General features: G+C 36.7%; 3 protein-coding genes across 6 annotated transcripts in view; 1 reads left to right on the top strand and 2 right to left on the bottom strand.

Annotated features, from left to right (window-relative positions):
• The window catches only part of LOC125779273 (uncharacterized), an 854,525-nt gene that overhangs the window by 84,685 nt on the left and 750,898 nt on the right, over nt 1-18,942 (top strand). The window lies entirely within an intron of this gene.
• LOC125779723 (uncharacterized) lies at nt 731-18,833 on the bottom strand. Its single transcript, XM_049460997.1, has 2 exons — nt 17,541-18,833; nt 731-775 (listed from the first exon to the last, which is right to left on the bottom strand). Exons 1-2 carry the CDS (start codon nt 18,831-18,833, stop codon nt 731-733), a joined length of 1,338 nt encoding a protein of 445 aa, XP_049316954.1.
• The window catches only part of LOC105224703 (uncharacterized), an 88,777-nt gene continuing 86,848 nt past the window's right edge, over nt 17,014-18,942 (bottom strand). Inside the window, exon 14 of the transcript XR_007423218.1 lies at nt 17,014-18,897. The gene's annotated coding sequence lies outside the window, so the exon portion shown is untranslated. The remainder of the gene's footprint in view (nt 18,898-18,942) is intronic.

Raw genomic sequence — 18,942 nt, 5'->3', positions numbered from 1 at the left:
AGAATTAACTTTTTTTTATTTAAATTTCTAACAAGTAGTTTTAAATCTTTATGAATAATATTCAATATTTTAAATTATCAATACTTTTAATCTCAGTTTAAATTAGTACTAATTGGTGCACAATATTTTTGGTTAATCCGTATTTAGCTAACATAAATAGATTCGACGGTTTTTCTACCATTTGCCCATGACAAAAACATGGATTTTCTAGATCTAAACCATAAATACACATTGTTTGGCTTTGAGATTTATTTATCGTTATTGCAAAAGCTAAACGAACTAGAAATTGTAGCCTCCTGAAGGGTATCGTAGAATCTGAATAGAATTTTTATAGTCAAAAGCGTACCTTTGCATAATTGAGGTGGATTCAAATTACGCAAGAGAATAATAGGTGAACCATTCTTTAATCGAAAATTATGTGGTGGCATTCCCGGTATATCTAGTGAATTTCAACTGAAAAAATTACACTTCCGCTTTCATTAAGAACAGTATCGATTGATTTAAGAGACAGAGACCGCCTGGTAACAACTGTTGTATTTGGAAATTAATTTCGTCAACATCAATATTTTTGGCTGCCAAAATAGCCCGCCCACTGAGCCAGTTATGATTCAAGTAATTACTCCGTATATTCGAAAAAATACTCTGCATCAATTCATTTTTTACCTGAAGAACACTGCATAAATTATCTGGCTGTTTAATGCATTGCTTATCTGATTGAATTTTACCGTTTTCAATACGGTGTGCGTAGTAGTTCATTGAACTTCTCCTTCCGCACCTAAACAAAAATAAAAAATATAATGAAATAAGAAATTAAAATGCAAAATGTCTAGTTGTTAATTTTGCCGGTTTTTGGATCAGACTGTTTGATGTTAATATAATATACAGAGTATATGATATTCATCCTGTCCTTGCCAAAATATTGATGGATATTGCAGTGCGTCATATGAACGGTGTAGATCCGAAATCGCAATGACAGTGCTGTCTCGCGGAGTAATATCCCTTTTGTAAACTAGATCACCAACCAAAATTACAGCAACCTCATCAACAGTTGGAGCGTTGAATCTGCCAGCACGTTCACCTAATGGTACTTTGTCGGCTTTTATGACGACTTCATAGTTATAATTTTGCAATCGCGGCGAAACTCTTTTAATCATTCGAATTAATTGATTCTGATCTTCTAAACAATTTTCCAGCAATATCACAATTGCTCTTCTCTGCTTGTTTAATGAAATTACACTGGCACCGAGTTGACGCGCGCTCTTCACAATTGCCCATAAAAAAAACTTGAAGAAATTTCGGATCATTGTCAGTCATTGGCATCAATGACCTAATTTTACGATATACTTGGCCTTGTATTTTGAATGTAGTTTCAAAATTACGTCCATCTGATGCGAAATTGCAAATTTTAGTTTAGCAAGAATAAAATTTGCGTATCTTACGAAGAAATAATTTTGAATCAGCTTAATCACCAGCAAGAAGGGTTAATTAAAGTTCGGGCGGTGTACAGAAAAAACAGTCTTTGCTTAAGTCTGTACTGTGAGAGTTCACTTTTGACTCTGATTTTCTTTATTAAAATTTCTTCCCTCAATCAATACATTTCTTAATTCTAATTTCTTAACTTTGTATATATTTATATGTGTGTATGCTTAGTGTGCATACACATGTGTTAATATGTATTATATTTTTATTGCATTTTTCAGATACCAACGCATTGATATTTTATAGTTTTTTAGATTAGTGCATCTAACGCGCTTATATACATACATACGTACACACGCTTGATACTTTCTTATCTGTTGCTTGTGTGCATTAATATTTCGAGTATGTATATTTTGTATTTTAATATTAGTATTATGTATACTCTAATTTATGAGTTTTCTTTTATGTGCAATGATTTTCACATTTTTATGAGCAAGTCTCATATTACAATTTTGTTGCTTACCATTGCACTTGACATTTAGTGGACTGTATATACTTTTTATTTAATTTATTGTTTACATGTATATTTTTATGTATTAATGTAGTTGTGTCAAAAATATAATTTTGTATATATAATTCTATCTTGAGGTTACAAAACTTTCATGTTCATATCTTTATGAACATTCTGCCAGGGGCCAAAGTTGTATCTTAACTTTACTTGTATATTATGTTTTATTATTAATATTTTTTAATTATGTCTAACTGGAAGTTCAAATGGAACAGTCACAGTTCTTGTTACACATTTGGATCTTTTATTAGTTCGTTATAAAATTTATTAAGTTGTTGATTCATTTTCTCAAAATTACGGTTAACTTCATCTGTTGTCTTTTTTAATATATTTATGGTAGAATCAACTACCGATGTCTGCCTTTTAAACAATTTTGCTATATCTTTTTGGTTGTCGAAAATATTTCTAATATTTGATTCCATATTTTCTCGGTCATCAGCATCCATAATTCCGAATAATATATGGTAAATTGAACCAACGAATTCGAATGGTGCTCGCTTTTTTCTATTTTGTTTTTTCATAAACAATTCATTATTTGCTTTAAGACTATTATATTTGTCATTTAAAGTTGCAGTAATCATTATGCAGGCATCTTCGTAATAGGCCAATATTTTGCATTGATTTTCAAGTCTGTTAATAAATTCTTGTATTTTATGCATCCGATCATAATAAGTACCTAATTCGTAATAGACTATTAAATTCCATTTTGAATTTATTATGTCCATTTTACTAATCGGTTCCAAATATATTGCTGTATTATTTTTTAGTTTAGTCACTGAAGCTCCTGATTTAGATGTATCAATAATGTATAATGACTTAGTTTGTGTTGCTAGCATGAGTATCGTTAAGAACCGTATAATCAATTTGCTTGATTTGCTCGGTCGTTCTGAGGTTGCAGTATTTTTTGTTATTCTCGAAGTCAGCAAACTTGTCACATGATTTGCTTCCTCTGCTCTACTGCTGTTTGTTACCTCCAGTGGGCATAATTTGTGAACGGGCCGTTTAAGTATGCCATTTTGTAATTTTAGAGTTACAACTCTTATATTTCCATCCTTTCCCGGATGAGTTTCAATAATTTTTCCTAATGGCCATTTGGCTGGATGAGTTTCTTCATCTTTAATAATAACTATTTGTCCTTGTACGAGATTAGCTTGTTTGGTTTTCCACTTCATGCGTTGTTGCAACATTACAACATATTCGCTTTCCCATCGTTTCCAAAAGTCTTTTTTAAGTTTTTGTATTAATTTCCATCTATCTAATGAACCTATTTGTTTATCGTTAATTGCTTCAGGACAATCTATTATTGGACATCCTATTAAAAAATAACCAGGCGTTAAAACGACTATGTTTATCGCTTTCACCATCTATCGCACATAGAGGTCGTGAATTCAGTACTGCTTCAATCTGTGGCTATCACATAATCATTTCTTCAAATGTCAATTTACTTTCGGCGATCACTCTTTTTAAATGATATTTCACCGACTTCACTCCTGCCTCCCAAATTCCTCCGAAGTGAGGAGCTGCCGGGGGCCCGAAATGCCATTGAATTTTATCTGCTTCTAATATGGGAGCTACGGCTGAATTATTTTTGGTTGCCATTTTAAAATCTCGGTCTAATCTTCTACAAGCTCCGACAAAATTTGTTCGATTGTCCGAGTATATATGTTGACTTTTACCTCTTCTAGCAAAAAATTTCTTCGAAGCAGCTAGGAACGCTTCGGTTGTTAAATCACTTACTGCTTCTAAATGAATAGCTTTTGTTGCCATACAAACAAATACAGCTATATATCCCTTAACTGTTTTTTGTCCTCTTCCTTTTGAACATTTCATATGAATCGGTCCTGCATAGTCTATACCAACGTGTGTAAATGGAATTGACATATGTAGATACTCGGAATTCTGGAAGATTTCCCATTAATAATAAAACTAGCACCATTTGTAATATCTGTAAAAATTTTGTATGCGGAAAATGCACTCAAAAGAAAATCTATGTTTGTAGGAAATGTGACAAATTATAAATATACTCGTACCAAATAATTTACCTTATACTATAAAATTAACTTAAATTTACTAGAATTTATTTTAATTTTTTTAAACCGAATCATATTTTCTTTATGAAACTTATTATTATTATTATTGTTTAAGTGATGAAATATAAGAATATTTATTTAGGGATCATGGCCCCACGTACTACACAGCACAAAATTCCTTTTGTAAGCAACCAATCTTGTAACAAATAAATAAACTATTATATAAACTTTACTATTACGAATTTTTTAAAGACTAGTCATTTTGACTGGTTTTGGTAGAAATAGCTTCGACAAAAGTGTGGTAGTTCTAGTGTTAATATTAAGAGCTCATCTTTTGAGTGACTTTTTTCACATTTTCGAAAGTTTTTAGCCTGTTTTTCAGTTGAAAAAAAAGTTTGCCTCAGAATAACACATCCTAATAACTATGTGATAATACTGGCGTAGACACCGCTTATGAGATTATAGCCGAGTTAACAACAGCGCGCCAGCCGTTTCTTCTTTTCGCTACGTGACGCCAAATGGATATTCCTAAGGAAGCCAGGTCCATCTCCACTTGGTCCTTCCAACGGATTGGAGGTATTCCTCTTCCTCAGCGTCCCCTGATGGGTACAGCGTCGAATACTTTCAGAGCTGGACTGTTTTCGTCCATTCGGACAACATGACCTAGCCAGCGTAGCCGTTGTCTTTTAATTCGCTGAATTATGTCAATGTCGTCATATATCTCATACAGCTCATCGTTCCATCGAATGCGTCATTCGCCGTGGCCGACGCGCAAAGAACCATAAATGTTTCGCAAAACCCTTTTCTCCAAAACTTGCGACGTCGACTCATCAGTTGTTGTCATCGTCCAAGCCTCTGCACCATATAGCAAGACGAAAATTATGAGTGACTTATAGAATTTGATTTTTGTTCGCCGAGAGAGGATTTTGCTTCTCAATTGCCTACCCAGTCCAAAGTAGCACCTGTTGGCAAGAGTTATCCTGCGTTGGATTTTCAGACAGACATTGTTGGTAGTGTTTACGCTGGTTCCATGATAGACGAAATTATCTACGATTCCAAAGTTATGACTGTCTACAGTGACGTGAGAGCCAAGTCGCGAGTGCGACGACTGTTTGTTTGATGACAGGAGATATTTCGTCTTGCTCTCGTTCACTGCCAGACCCATTTGTTTTGGTTCATTGTCTAGTCTGGAGAAAGCAGAACTAACGGCGCGGGTGTTGAGGCATACGCCAGCTGTAACCCTCTTGTACCTGCTCGATTAAGTTCTGCAGCTCGAGTTATTTTCTCCAGCAGCAGATTGAAGAAGTCCCCTATAGGGAGTCCCCTTGTCTGAAAACTCGTTTGGTATCGAACGGCTCGAAGAGGTCCTTCCCGATTCTGACGGAGCTTTTGGTGTTGCTCAACGTCAGTTTACTCAGCCGTATTAGTTTTGCGGGGATACTAAATTCAGACATTGGTCTTGTAAACTTCTCTTAGCATTACCCCTGTCGGCCAGCTCATCAAGCTCTTCATACTCACCCATTTCGGTCTCTTTCTTTTTCTGTCTGCAAATGCGTCTCGCTTTCTTCTTGAACTCTCGGTATCTTTCGGTTTCGGTGTTTTCTTTCCGCTGCGGCACTCCTCGTCGTACCAGCTGTTCTTTTGCATTTTCCGAAAACCAAAGATTTCGGTAGCAGCTGTACGTAAGGAGTTTGAAATGCTGTAACACAGTTCCCTTATACCGAGTTGTTGACTAGTGCTCCCAGAAAGCAGGAGTGCAAGCCGAGTGGAAATCGTTCGGCTGTCTGTGATTGCAGCTTCTCGACGTCTTACCTTCCTTGTGTTTGTTGACGTGCGTTTTTGCCGCACAGAGGCGGGTACGAATCCTGGATGCAACAAGATAGTGGTCCGAATCAATGTTAGGACCTCGGAGCGTACGCACGTCTAGAAGACTGGAGATGTGTCTTCCATCTATCACAACGTGCTCGATGTGGTTGGTCGCTTTTCGATCCGGGGACAACCAGGTAGCTTAATGCTTTTTCTTGTGCTGGAATCTAGTACTACAGATAACCATATTTCGGCTCCCGGCAAAGTCGATCAGCCTCAACCAAATTGGGGATGTTTTGTCGTGGAGGCTGAATTTATGAATTTACCGACCGTAGTGCCAAAGATACCTTATTTGCTCACCCTGGTGGTGCCCTGGGCAGCAGCACCTTCCCAATTAAGGGACCGGACATTCCAGGTGCATGCCCTCAATTCATAGTCCTTATTCCGTTTGCCATGGTCGTCATCAAAAGGGGGCTCACTTATCCGAGGCTTGTTGTTACTTTTCATTGGTATGATTTTTTACTTGACGTGACGTCACTTTAGCTCGCCTTCAAACGGATGTTCTTAGGCTACCCAGAGGATACTTGGTCAAAGACCGGAAGTCGTGAGTTGCTTGAGTCATATGTAAAACTAGCAAATACCCGGCGTACTTTGTTACGCCGCAAAAACTGAAACGATGAGGGTATTGGAAAGAGTTTAATGTAGTTTAAAATGCAAATAAAAGAATACCTTTATTCGTACATGTAAACACACATACATGAGTATAATGTGTATCTTATGTTAGACTTACAAATATTTACTACCCATATTTGAATTAATTGCAAACACTTTCAAATTCATTAACGTTATAAATAATTTGTTTATTAAATTTTTTTTTACAGAAAAATTAAAAATAGATAACAAAAAGGTAACAATTCAAAACTCTTACTTAAAATAAATAGGATTATATAGAGTAAATATTAATTCAAGATATGAAATAAGGTATACTATAATTGATGTATTTTGGAACAATAACCAAAAAGGATATATTTTAATTATTAAAAACTTTAGTGAATACAACATTTTTTGTTTTATTTCCATTGCCAGAAATGAGAACAGTTTGTTTTGCGGGGAACCAATTCGTGACAGAGCCACATACATATAACTGACCGTGAGAAAATACTTCGTTTCGAAGATCTATGCCAACAGTATTAAATGTTTGCCCTTGGGACTTATTAATGGTAATCGCAAAACACGTCTTAACGGGGAACTGTACTCTTTTGAAACTAAATGGAAGATCTGTAGGTATCATTGGTATCCGAGGGATCATTGTGCTTTCGCCTGCTGCAGGTTCGGTTAAAATGTTTGCTTGAATGATATTAGGCATCAAGTGCGTTATCTTCAGTCGAGTGCCATTACATAAATTGGGAGGCTTAAGATTTCGTAGAAGGATTATTGGCGTACCAATTTTAAGTTCTAGTTGAAATGGAGGTAGTCCCGAGGGATTAAGAGAGTTAAGAAACTCCGTTGGATAGTGAACAACGTCTCCTTCATCTGTCACTGTGTCAAAAGAATTGTAAATTTTATATTCTGATAATATTCTTTGACAAACGGCTTTGTTGATTTCGTCTGCAGCGGAATTCGTCGAAGTAATTATAGCTCACTCATATAACCACTTAGAATCTTTGTGGTGCAAATTAATAATATCTGGATACACGTTATCAATAAGTTGGTCAACTGTTCTAACACAGGTTCCTGCAATATCTGGCATTGTTACATAACTATCTTTGGTGACAGATTTGCAACCGTTACCTATTTTAAGTAGGAACTCTGCAAACCGATTGGATGGTCCAGCTCCACAAAGATTTATTCGCATATTGGCAGTCAATTTAAATTTTGGTGTTGCGTTCGGCGCTGGCAATAAACTCCCAATAACGTGGTAAACTTGTCCATGTATTTTAAACGTTGGCATGAAATTACCCTCCCTAATTTCATTACCACCAAACGAAGTCACAACCATTGCATTTTCTTATATTTTTTTTTAAGTGACAGGACGACTGATGCTCACCTCAAAGCAGCGCTTTGATTGTCAGCGAAGGCTCACCTATATGTCTCACTTGCATGTCTCTTGCTACAACACAAACCTGGTGCCTCTTTCACCCACTTTTTAGCCTTACAAAAATTGCAAATGCCATTCATTCGACCAATGAATAAAAGGGAATGGTCCAAATAATTACAATCCTGTCTATAGTTAAACGCTGATTTGAAAGCAATCGCCCCTTGTCTATTCTGCATCATTTGCAACCTTACATTCTCTACGCGATTTGCACTCTCGTCGACCGTCTCATTTCATCTTAGCTGAATTTGCCGTCTATTTGATGAGGATCTAAATAATTGAGATTTTGCTTTTGGCATCTCTGAAAGCTTTTATTGTAAAAACCCTATATTTATTATTAACCAAATTAGTTTCGCTTAAATCTAATCTTTACCTTTTGATTTAAAGACAATAAATTTCCAATTTTACTCTACCATTTGCAGAATACGATCATAAATACAATAAAGTTAGAAGAAACCAGCAAGTATTTCGCAGACACACATGAAAACCACATTACATCTTAATATTTGATTTTATTGGTTTTTGGATGTTCCTTACGGAGAGCGTTCTGTTTTTATTTTCAATGTGCTTTGTTACAAAAAAGTACAAAGACAATAAGAAAAGTAATTCAAGCAACGGTGCGTTGCTGCAAAATAAGTAGCTGTAAAACAGAATAAATATAGTTGACACTGTATTTACATAACTACATACATGCATACATACGGCAATTTATGCGAGCATTTGATTGTGCTGTTTAGCGTTATTTCACTTGTTCTGCGATCATTTATATATGCAAACTTTTTTGCTTTGTACTTTACTTCAATAAGTTATGTAGAAAAGATGTGAGAGATGGAAGAGAGAGTGCATACATATGTACATATGTATGTACTTTACTTCATTACGTTATGCTGGAAAAGATGTGCAGAGATGGAAGAGAGAGAGAGTGCGTGCCGCAAACGATAAAGGGCACACGCACACATACAAAGCGCGCTTCGCTGTAGACTGCGTTTGGTGAACGAAAAACCTTATGCTTGCAATATTTTTGGTTTTTCAAAAACTTCAACCCGAAAGAAAAAGGATTTGATTTCGGAAAATTAAAAAAAAAAGTATACCACTCGCGAGCCTAGAGCAAATGCTTTATTTTAAAAAAAAATTATAAAAATCGCTTCAGAACTTTAGGAGATTAGCCGTTACAAACATTTTTCATATAAGCGATTTTATATAATTAGTATAGATAATCGTTTCTGGCCACCCCTAAGTGAATGGCTATCAGAGAACTTTCCTTACTTGCGTGGCACGTTGCTCCATCCTCCGTGATAGTACTTACATGTATATATTTTAATTAAACAACATTTACATGTATATATTTTAATTAAACAATTGAACAATGAAGCACTAATAATTTTAATTGAATATTTTATTGCAAATTATTTTTTATTGATAGGATAGCTTACATCTCAATTTATAATCGCAATATTATATTATTTCAAATTCTTTGTCTATTATTTGACAGTCATAATTATCCGTTAGCTCCAAGATATTCTAACAGATGGCGTTAAGCGTTGACTTGAGTAAGTATTCAATAGATATGTTAAAAATACAAAAGTTTTATAAATATGTATAAAATTGAGCTAAATCTTGATCTAACTAATGGGTCAAACGACGTGAAGTCCAGGAAAATTTGCAAAATCACCGAATTAGAAAATTAACAGTTCATTATGAAGGGGACCAGACGCATACTTCGTGATATAAATATTTCGTAAACTTTTTTTTTGTTAAAGTTATAGATGGATGAGCACGATAAAATTGTAAAATTATTTTTTCTATCATAGTTACTAACTTTAACAAAAATAAATTGTTACGAAATATTTATTTCACGGGGTATGCATGTGGTCCCCCTCCTAATGAACTGCTAGTTTTCAAAATCGGTGATTTTGCAAAATTTCTCTGGACCACTTGACGTGGTTTGACCCTATTATCAGAGTTTTCGAACATCCGGCTGATTTTACTCCATATGATTGGTGATTGGATGTGAGGTAGTTTATGAAACCCAGTGAACAGTTCTTAGTATGTGGCATGTTAATATTATGTGGTATTGGTAAAAATAGATAAAATCGAATCATTACTATACGCAACTCCCATATACTGCATATAATGATTTTAAGTTTTCCAATAAACCTTATGCCGAATTTTTCAGTAAGTGTATGAGCTATGTATAAACAATTGCTTGGATTCCAAACCTCTGATTGACGTTTCGCATCATGAGGTAATTTCCTGGCTTTGATTCTTGCATATTCAGATGCATCCGAACTTAGCTCTTCCTTACTTCCTTACTTGTATAGCATCTATTCATTTTCATCTAATGATAATCGAAAAAAGCTAAGGTTAGGCGTCGAAAATGATAATCTAATCAATATAATAGGGGGATTCTCTTTCTCTTGCAAAATCCTTGCACGGTGCACGTATTGCACGAATTTTGGAATTTTCCAATTGGTTCAACGACACAACAACAAATCACGCAGAAAAATATTTGCAATGGCTGTAAAATTTGTAAGACAAAACCCATGTTTATTTTCGTGCAATGATGAAAAATAATTGCAACCCTGTGTCAGCTGTCACTTTACACAAAGACATATTTACCCGTTAAATTGTTGAAGAGGGTAAGTTTGAAATAGATTTAGTAATTTCTATTTAAATTCTAAACAATTTTTATAGTTTTTGATAAGAACGAATACTGAAGGTGCGCCCCAAGCGAAGAGGAAAAGGCCAAAGAAGAACTGGAAAGAGAGTGAGTGGCTCTTACGACCATCTGAAGGAAATATTTGGAAAGCCGTTACCGATCAACCGTTGCTGGTTACAAATAACCTGCCTTCGCTTCAGCTACATGTGTCCAGCTAGTCGTGCACCAGAATGCGAAGTAGAATTCTTAGAAGAGGAATGTGTACCTGCTGCGCCATCGAATGCCACATCTTAGATCCCAGCAATTTCCACCGCGATATTAGCATTCCAACGGTCAAGTCGGCCACTGAAATCTTCCGTTGGATAGCTAAGAAGCTGGAATTTGACAAGTATAAGTTCGCAGAAGGGAAGAAAATTCAAGAAAGAAAATTAGATAGTGAGTTCAAAAATTAGATACAGAATTAAAAAAAATAGAAACAGATGAAAAATATAAGTTGATAGAATTAGAAATTAAAGAAAGAGTGGCTGTGTACGAAATTATTATTTCAATTAATTTAATAATTACATTTGTATTTATTTATGATTATTTATGACAGTTAGCTTATTCCTTTAAGTTTCGTAAGTATGATCTTATGTAAATAGTTACACAAAACTGTAGTTGGTATACCCAATACCGCTATGTATGTACATAACTACGTTCTAAACGTTTCCACCTGGCGAAAAGGTTGTAGTCAATCGACAACTACGTTTTCAATATCGTTAGAAGTAGCTCGTAAGATGTTATGCAATATATAGCAAACAATAAACCAATTGGAACATTGAATATGACTTTTTTTCGTCCTGAATACGTATTCTTAATTCTTTGAGGCTTCCAAAGCGTTCTTTTAGAATCCCAAAGCAATGTTCAATCCTCACGCGATATCTGCAAGTTTAAAGCTTTACGCTTTGAATAGTCCATTTTTTGTGAATTTGAGCGAAATGGCGTGATAAAAGTAAAAAGTGAATCTTGCTGAGTTGAGAGAGCAGTAGTACGAAACATGCGAGCATTGTGTACACTACCAGTGTCCTGCTACTACACGACGAATCAGAGATAATGAGATGTCCAACTCCTCTCTCACTGGAAGTGAGAGAACAATTGCTAAACGTCAAAACCACCTCAACTTTGACAGTTGACTGGATTGAGGAGGTTTTGACGTTTAGCAATTGGAAACGAGCGATGGCCAGACTGAAATCTTACCAAAAAATATGAAAACGGAGGGATTTGTTGCCGCCGTTCAAGATAGCTAATAAAAATTTAAAACAATGAAAATCAAAGAAAATGCGAAATTCAAATATATTTCATGAAACGTTTTGTAATATGAAGCATAATAGAATTAATTTTCTATTACAATTGATTAAAAACATTTATTATTTGAGAACTAACAGGCTTAATTCACCTTATTAAGTATTGAAAGATCGAAAGTCAGTTGTTTTAAAATACCATAAAATCATAAAAAAGGAATTAAGTAGTTTCGCCATATATTAAAAGTCCAATATATAATAATTTGCAATCGTAAATAATGTTGGGTATTTTAATTTAAAATGCCCAAAAATTCTTATTTTGTTCGATCTGGTCATAATGGAAAATGTTATAAAAAACGCTTATTTTGAGGCGCTCTCACACTGGAATAAGTTGGGCATCCCATTATCCCTGTGACGAATCCTTAACAGATAATCGCATACAGCTTGTGCCTTTATGGAATAGATTCGGCTTTTTGTAAAATAGCTGAATGGTTAACAACTGGTGCTTCTTCAAGTTTCAGTTCAGTACCATCAATATACCTTATGTAATGCGGCATCTTATTGTATGTTGTTTTATAACGTGATTCTGTAAGCAGTCTCTAGTCACTATTTGAGATTGTTTGAGGTAAGGTCTTAATTTGCATTTTTATTGGAGAAAGCAACATTTAAAAATATTTTCGTTTTCCGAAATCGCTGTATTGGGACCTTATGAAGGCATTGAAACCTCACAATAATCATTTCCGAAAGTCTGTTATTCCTTTTGAGATTCGGGTGAGTGTTCATGTTTTTAAATGAAATTTTTTTCCAAACATTGGATAGTTCTAGTTCGTTTCGGTGCTATATTTTTTTCCGAATGGCTCATACAAATTGGAAATAACCATTTATCTGCCATGAGTCAACCTAGCATATCCCGAAGTATAAGGCATATATGCAATCAAAAATGTAGAAATATGCTTCCCAAATGCAACAGGGCACAACAACACAATTTAAATGGGGTAAAGTATATATATTATATGTAAAGGAAAATTAAAATAAGTATATAAAAATATTTATAGTTTCCATAATAAGTTTGGTATAAAAGCAGTGATTGGTGCTATTGACTACACCCATTATGTTGCAATAACTGCACCGTCTTCGTCGTCTAACGTTATTCCACATGAATACATGAACCGAAAGGGTTACTAAAGTATTAACGTAAAAGTGGTAGGTTAAAATATTAATTTGATATAAGTAATATATGTATACTTGTACAAGGTGCGTTCCAAAGTTAATAGGATTTAAAAAAAAACCGGAACAAATGGTTCTCTTCGGCAAAATCAATTTATTTTATTCAAAATAGTCTCTTTCTGCTTCCATACAGCTTTTTGCACGGTCCAAAAGCATGTCGAACGAGTGTTTTAGCTCGTTGGCTGGTATACCCGCCAGTATGCTGGATCAAGCCTTTTGAATGGCCTCTACGTCTGCATAACTCTTTCTTTTCATGGCCAAATGCATTTTTCTGAAAAGGAAGAAGTCGCGGGGATACGGGGAGTGTTTAATGACTAAAATGTAATTTTTGGTCAAATAAGCGCCGATCGATTAGACGGCGCATTACAAATGTCAACTTTCATATTCGCGATATTCGCGCCGAACACGTCGAATACGGCACACCAAACGCTTGAAAACTCCAAGGTAGAATACCGCATTAACGTTTTGGCTGGATGAGCGAATTATTTGTGTACAATACCCTTGGAATCATAAAAACAAATCAGCATTGTCTTCACTTTTGACTTTTCCATGCGCGATTTTTTGTGTTTCGGCTAGTCCGGTGCCTTCCATTCAGCGCTCTGGCGTTTCGTTTCGGGATCGCATTGAAAACATCACGTTTCGTCACCAGTCATAATGTTGCAAAGGAAGTTTTTGTCCTTTTTGACCTTAGAATGTTGGATTCTGAGCAATTTTTAGTCGTCAGTCAATTTGTGTGGAACAAGCCGTGCACACACCTTTCGTAAGCCCAAATGTTCTATCAAAATGCGATAAATCGATGTTTTGGAGATGTTCAATTCCATTTCCATGAATTTCCATGATAATTTTGGCTAATTTTTGATGAACTCACGCACAGTTTCGATCGAATTTCCGGTCATCACGGATTTTGATTGGCACACATGTTTATCGTCATTTATGTCCTTACGACCACTTTGGTAATGAAACCACTCGTGCACTCTGATACGGTATAGGCAGTCATCGCCATCAATTTGTTAACCAATTGAAACGTTTCGGCAAAAGTTTTACCAATTTTAGAACGATTTTTAATGTTGGTGCTTTGTTCGAAGCTCATTTTCGCACCGATAACACAAACATACTGACACTTAAAACGCAATAACTTCACTTCCAATTATGAAATTCACTGAACAATCGATAAAGATAGCAGATTCTAACGCACTAGTCGACATATAGATGGCGCCACCAGGGGGCGCTAGATTAAAAGTCCTGTTTACTTTGGAACGCACCTTGTGTATGAATTTTAGATTTGTGACGACAAACTTATTTTTCGCCATTTAAGTGCTCATGCCATGGCTCTTGAATTTGGAGAACATCTCGGCCAGAATTAAATTATTAAAGGGAACATGTTTCTGGTTCATTTAAATGGCTTCTACGTGACTCAGGATATCCACTGGAGCCATGGCTCTTAACTCCTATACCAAACCCATTTGTACCAAATGAAGTTCTTTATAACAAAATCCATATAAAGCCCAAGGACGTAATTGAAAGAGCCCTGGCGTTTTAAAGTATCGTTTCCGTTGTTCATCTAAAGAGCGTGTACTGAGGTATACACCCTCCAACGCCGCGTTCTTGATTTATACTTGCTCAATTTTCCACAGCTTCCGACAGCTTTAAAATAACACTCGCCATATGCCCACGGAAACATTGTTATGATGTCTTCCTAAATTTTGCCTCTTCGTCGCTCCTCCTCTTCATCGCAGCCATCATGTCAGCAAACATTTCTTGTGATATCTGCCTAGTACGTAAAGTTGATGGAATCTCGCTTACTCAGGGACTCTGCGAATCTATGTATAGTAGAGGCCCGCTAATCCGGACACGGCCTAATCCGGATTCCACTGTAATCCGGACAGGGTCAAAAAAATCAAAATTTCTATTATGTCCCCTGTAATCCGGACCGACATTCTCTATTCGTATTCTCTAATCCGGATCACGTGTTTATTATTCACTACAGTCCCTTTTATGCTTTGTTTGACATTAGCTCACACACTTTATTTCGCCACTTATGCGTGCACTTTGTTTCATACTTGTAGAACGGGGAATACCCGATTAAGTATGAAATGCGACAGAATAAAGACGTTTGCTCAGTTTATCATCAAAATGACATCAAAAAGGTCACACAAAACGTTAAATCTTGCGGAAAAAGAACATATTGCAGCTGAGCAATGGTGCAAGTGGAAAACTGCTAGCTGAAAAATATGGTGTCGGGACATCCACAATTTCGTATATAAAAAAAAATAAAGAAAAACTAAAGAAGTAAGTTCTCGTTTTTTATACCCTCACCGGTTATATTACAGCGCTGATTTTTGTTTAGCTTCTTTGCAAATTGCTGTTTCAAAGAATAGGAAGGTTTTGCGGGAACCTGACTACCCAGAAATGGAGGAATGTCAACGAGAAAGACATATACTCGTAACTGTCACAACAAATATTTTAAAAGAAAAAGCTGCTCAAATTCACGCCCAATGTTATGAAAACAAAACATTTTCTGCCAGCAAAGGATGGCTTTATAGGTTTAAAAAGTAGACGTGGTCTTCGTCAATTAAAAGTGGTCGGAGAGAAATTGTCTAATGACTCATCTGCCGTGCAACCCTTTCCCCAGAAGTTTTCTGAAAAAATTAATGAGCTGAAAATTTTGCCGCCCCAAATATATAATGCGGATGAATCCGCATTATTCTGGAAACTACTTCCTGATCAAACATGGGTGTTTGCTGTAGAAAGAAGTACTCCAGGGAGAAAAACCTCTAAAGAGAGAGTAACATTTCTTGCTTGTGCAAATGGTGATGGCACACATTAACTTAAAATGGTGGTCATTGGAAAAGCGAAAAATCCCAGAGCTTTTAAGAACTGTAGCGATCTTCCAGTTGAATATTACTCGACAAAAACTGCCTGGATGACTTCAACTATTTTCGTAAAATGGTTTCACGAGTCGTTTGTCAAACAAGTAAAGGATTTTCAAGCGGAAAACAACCTAGATGGAAAAGCTATTTTACTAGTTGTTAATGCTTCTTGTCACGCATCGGTTGCGTAGCTTACGAGCGATGATGTTAAAATTATAACCATATGTCTTCCACCTAACTGCACAGCTCTTATCAAACCAATGGACCAAAACGCAATACATTTATCCAAATTGTATTATCGCAAAAGCCTCTTGGTACATATCCTGTCTTTGGAAGAAAATGATGTTTCCAAAGTCATTAAAAATCTCACAATAAAGGATGCTATTTTTTTGCTTGCGAAGTCTTGGCACAAGCTGTAGTCTGATACAATAGCAAAATGTTGGGAAAAAATTCTTCACTATTCAGGAAATAACGATATAGTTAATACCGAAAGCAATTCCGATGCTGACGAGGATCCAGATGATACCGTTTTTCTGTCTGTTCTCAAAGAAAAATGGACGTCCCAGCGTGAAGATGCACAAGAGCTAACAGAAATCGGAGCTTTGTTGCAGAGAATGGATAATAACAATCATCAACTGCCACAATCTGAAATTAGTGAATGGTTTATTGGAGATAACGACCATTTACCCCTTCATTGTGACGACGATTCCTCCGTTGAAGAAGTCGAAAACAATGAACCAAAAGCTGAACATGAAGACGCCATTAAAAGCTTCGGTACCTGTATACAATGGTCAGAAGAAAATAACGTTGAATCGGACAGTTTGTGTATTCTTAGAACGCTACGGCAGCGAGCAATGGAGGTTAAACAAAAAAGCGTTCGGCAAACAAAATTAACCGATTTTTTCAATTAAATTTAGAATTTATATTACACCGATTAATACATACAAATTTCTAACGTTTATTTTCAATGGATTGTTTTAAGTTTTTTTTTTGGAACATGTGTATTGTTTATAAAAAAAAATTTATTTACATTTTTTTCTTAATTCATATTTCTGATAGGGGAAGGTGGGGAATGTTGGGCCACGTTTTGATTTCGGTTATTTTTTGTGAAAATTCCAAAGCATGGATTTGTAGTGCGAGTCGTAACCTTCCTTTTGATAACATTGGTTTGATAAAATTCTACAAAAATTTAAAAGTTATAGCCATTGGCGCAAAAAACCTGATTTTGCGATTTGAAAAAAGGTGGGGAATGTCGGGCCAGTCTGTAAATCGATTAAAACATGATTGCTACCGATGAAAAACGTTTATTTATCAATGAAAATGAAAGAGAGATTCATAAATAATAAGAAAAATAGGAATTGGCGAAAAAAATTATTCCGACTCGCAGTGGATGCAGGTGTAAGTGTTCGGGTTCGGTCCGGCACATTTCAAGTGAACCCCTCGATCACAAACTATGCAATGGACCGTGTTTTGACGATTCTCGTGCTTCGGCATCTTTTTCTTGCAAATCGTGCAAAAATCGAAGTCCTCTTCGATGTCGGTTTCGGTCGGAGACGGGCTTCTCTTCCGTGGCGTCTTCGATTTGCCACGGCCTTCTTGGCTGCTGGTTCATCGGCTGCCTTCGTCAATTTTTGCCGCTTTTTTTCGGCCTCGTCTCGCAGATCTGCGACAACCTCAGGCGATGTCAAAATCGTTGACTCCATTGTCTTGCGGCCACGTTTTGATTTCGGCGCAGGTGTGCCCAATTTCAACGGGCCAACCGATTTCAGTGCATCACGGAGCTGTGGAGCCGAAACAAGAGACAACGACGATGATGCAGCACCACTTGTTGAAGCTGGGGCACTTGTCGATGCCTCCGACGTTGACACCTCCTGATTCGCAGCAGTCACAATGGCATCACCAGAGGCAAGAACTCGACGTTGATTGTCGGCGTCTTTCTCTTCGTCACCGAACAAATTTTCGCCGCTCAGTTCCGAAGCGACAAAGTCAACTTCAGTGAAAATTTGCGGGTTGAACGGGTAGATGCCAGTTGTTCGGAAGCCGGATTTGATGGTTTTCGGCGTTAACATAACATCGAGGCACTGATCGACAAGGAGCGTCACATGATGCAGATCGAAAGTGACACCAATGTTGGACTTTTTCCATGCATCATGCTTCACGGTCATCATGCCTTTAAATGGTGCAAATACCGCAACATCTAGCGGCTGCATTTTGTGCGTGCATTTCGGCGGAAAAGACAGCAACGTGATGCCATGATCCAACGCCAAATCTATCGCCTCGATCGATAAATGCGAACCGTGGTTGTCCAGCAGCAACATGGTTGGCGAATCGGCATTAGCACCGGTGTGCTTAATGAAATGATGCATGAATTGAGAGAATACGTCAGAGTTCATGTAACCAGAACCGTTCGCAACACCAACAGCGCCATGACTCGCATGAGTCATAAAAATCTCTTTCATGTTGATTCGGGGAAAGAGGAAGAATGGCGGTATAGACTGGCCACTAGCGCTGACGGCCAAAGCCAAAGACACATTGGTGTCTTTTTCGGCAGATGTTGATGAGCCGACCTGCTTTTGTCCTTTGCGCGCGATGGTTTTGACAGGTCTGGTTGGCACGGTCGGGCACCCGGTTTCATCCAAGTTCCATATTCGGTGAGATTCAAACGGCGTCTTACCAAGAACGGATGAAAGGTTGGCAAAGAATGCATCGACATTCTCTTTGTTGAATCGCTTCGCACGGCTCTGGCTTACTTGCTCTGGTGTTCGCAGTGACAAATTTTTGTGGCGTTTCATGAACGCCAACTGCCAATCCTTACTCGCCTGTTGATTGTCGTTCCATGGATCCGGATACGACGCGAAAACTTTCCGAACTAATTCCATATTTGATGTCGCTGGCCTGGAGAATGTAGCTTATGAGCGCCTTCTCTTGTTCGATGTTGAAGATCTGAAATAAAAAAAAAATTATTTATTATTCGATGAAAGAAAAAGA

Source organism: Bactrocera dorsalis, chromosome 6, assembly GCF_023373825.1.
Source record: "Bactrocera dorsalis isolate Fly_Bdor chromosome 6, ASM2337382v1, whole genome shotgun sequence".
Taxonomy (NCBI): domain Eukaryota; kingdom Metazoa; phylum Arthropoda; class Insecta; order Diptera; family Tephritidae; genus Bactrocera; species Bactrocera dorsalis.
Note: the sequence above shows the minus strand (reverse complement) of the source record. Positions and strands in the feature narration are given on the sequence as shown.